The sequence below is a fragment of the Cariama cristata genome, unplaced genomic scaffold, assembly GCF_000690535.1.
Source record: "Cariama cristata isolate BGI_N322 unplaced genomic scaffold, ASM69053v1 scaffold26547, whole genome shotgun sequence".
Taxonomy (NCBI): domain Eukaryota; kingdom Metazoa; phylum Chordata; class Aves; order Cariamiformes; family Cariamidae; genus Cariama; species Cariama cristata.
In genome coordinates this window covers 1-566 of record NW_009627504.1, presented here as the reverse complement: position 1 = coordinate 566, position 566 = coordinate 1, and the positions used below count along the sequence as shown (strand labels likewise).

At 67.0% G+C, this 566-nt stretch overlaps 1 protein-coding gene across 1 annotated transcript in view; it reads right to left on the bottom strand.

Annotated features, from left to right (window-relative positions):
- The window catches only part of LOC104164975 (N-sulphoglucosamine sulphohydrolase-like), a gene marked incomplete at both ends in the record, with an annotated part of 1368 nt that extends 807 nt beyond the window's left edge, over positions 1 to 561 (bottom strand). The window contains 2 exon segments of the mRNA XM_009704466.1: positions 1 to 160; positions 501 to 561. The exon segment at positions 1 to 160 is cut by the window's left edge and continues 1 nt beyond it. Of these exon segments, the coding sequence (XP_009702768.1) occupies positions 1 to 160; positions 501 to 561 (221 nt within the window).
- Positions 562 to 566: the final 5 nt, after the last annotated feature.

The following is a 566-nucleotide window of genomic DNA, read 5'->3' as shown; positions in this document are numbered from 1 at the left end:
ACCTCGTGGTGGCTCTGGCTGCTGAAGGCGGTGGCCCAGGGCTGCTCCGACTCCAGCGCTGGCAGGAGAGACTTCCCGGTGAGCTGCACCCGCTTCGTGCCAAAGATGCTGTAAGAAGGGTAGGGGATGGAGAACCAGTCCAAAATGGTCGGCGTCAGATCTGGAGGGGAAGAGAAGAGTCAGGAGGGGCTGGTGCCCGTGGGAGGAAACTCAGCCCCAGAGAGGGGCAGAAAGATCCCCGGGGTCTGCTGCTGCGTGGGCTCCGGGTGGTCCTGGGATGAGCTGCAGAGCTGAGCCCCGGGGTGACGTCCCTGCAGGGGACCCTGCTGCTGTCATCCCTCCTCTCCTTTCCCGGGGCCGGCCGTGCCCGTGCCAAGGGCTGCAGGCTGTCCTCCGGGACAGGACCCTGGGTTTCAGTGTGGGGAGGGTGGGGACCAGCTCACACCCCCCAGGCACAGCTCTGCACCCTCTGCTCCCTCCTGGGGGGCACGGGCTCTTACCCAGGAGGGTGGCGAAGGCCTGGCTGACCTGTCCCCAGCGCTCGGTGTGCTCGGGGGAGGAGATCA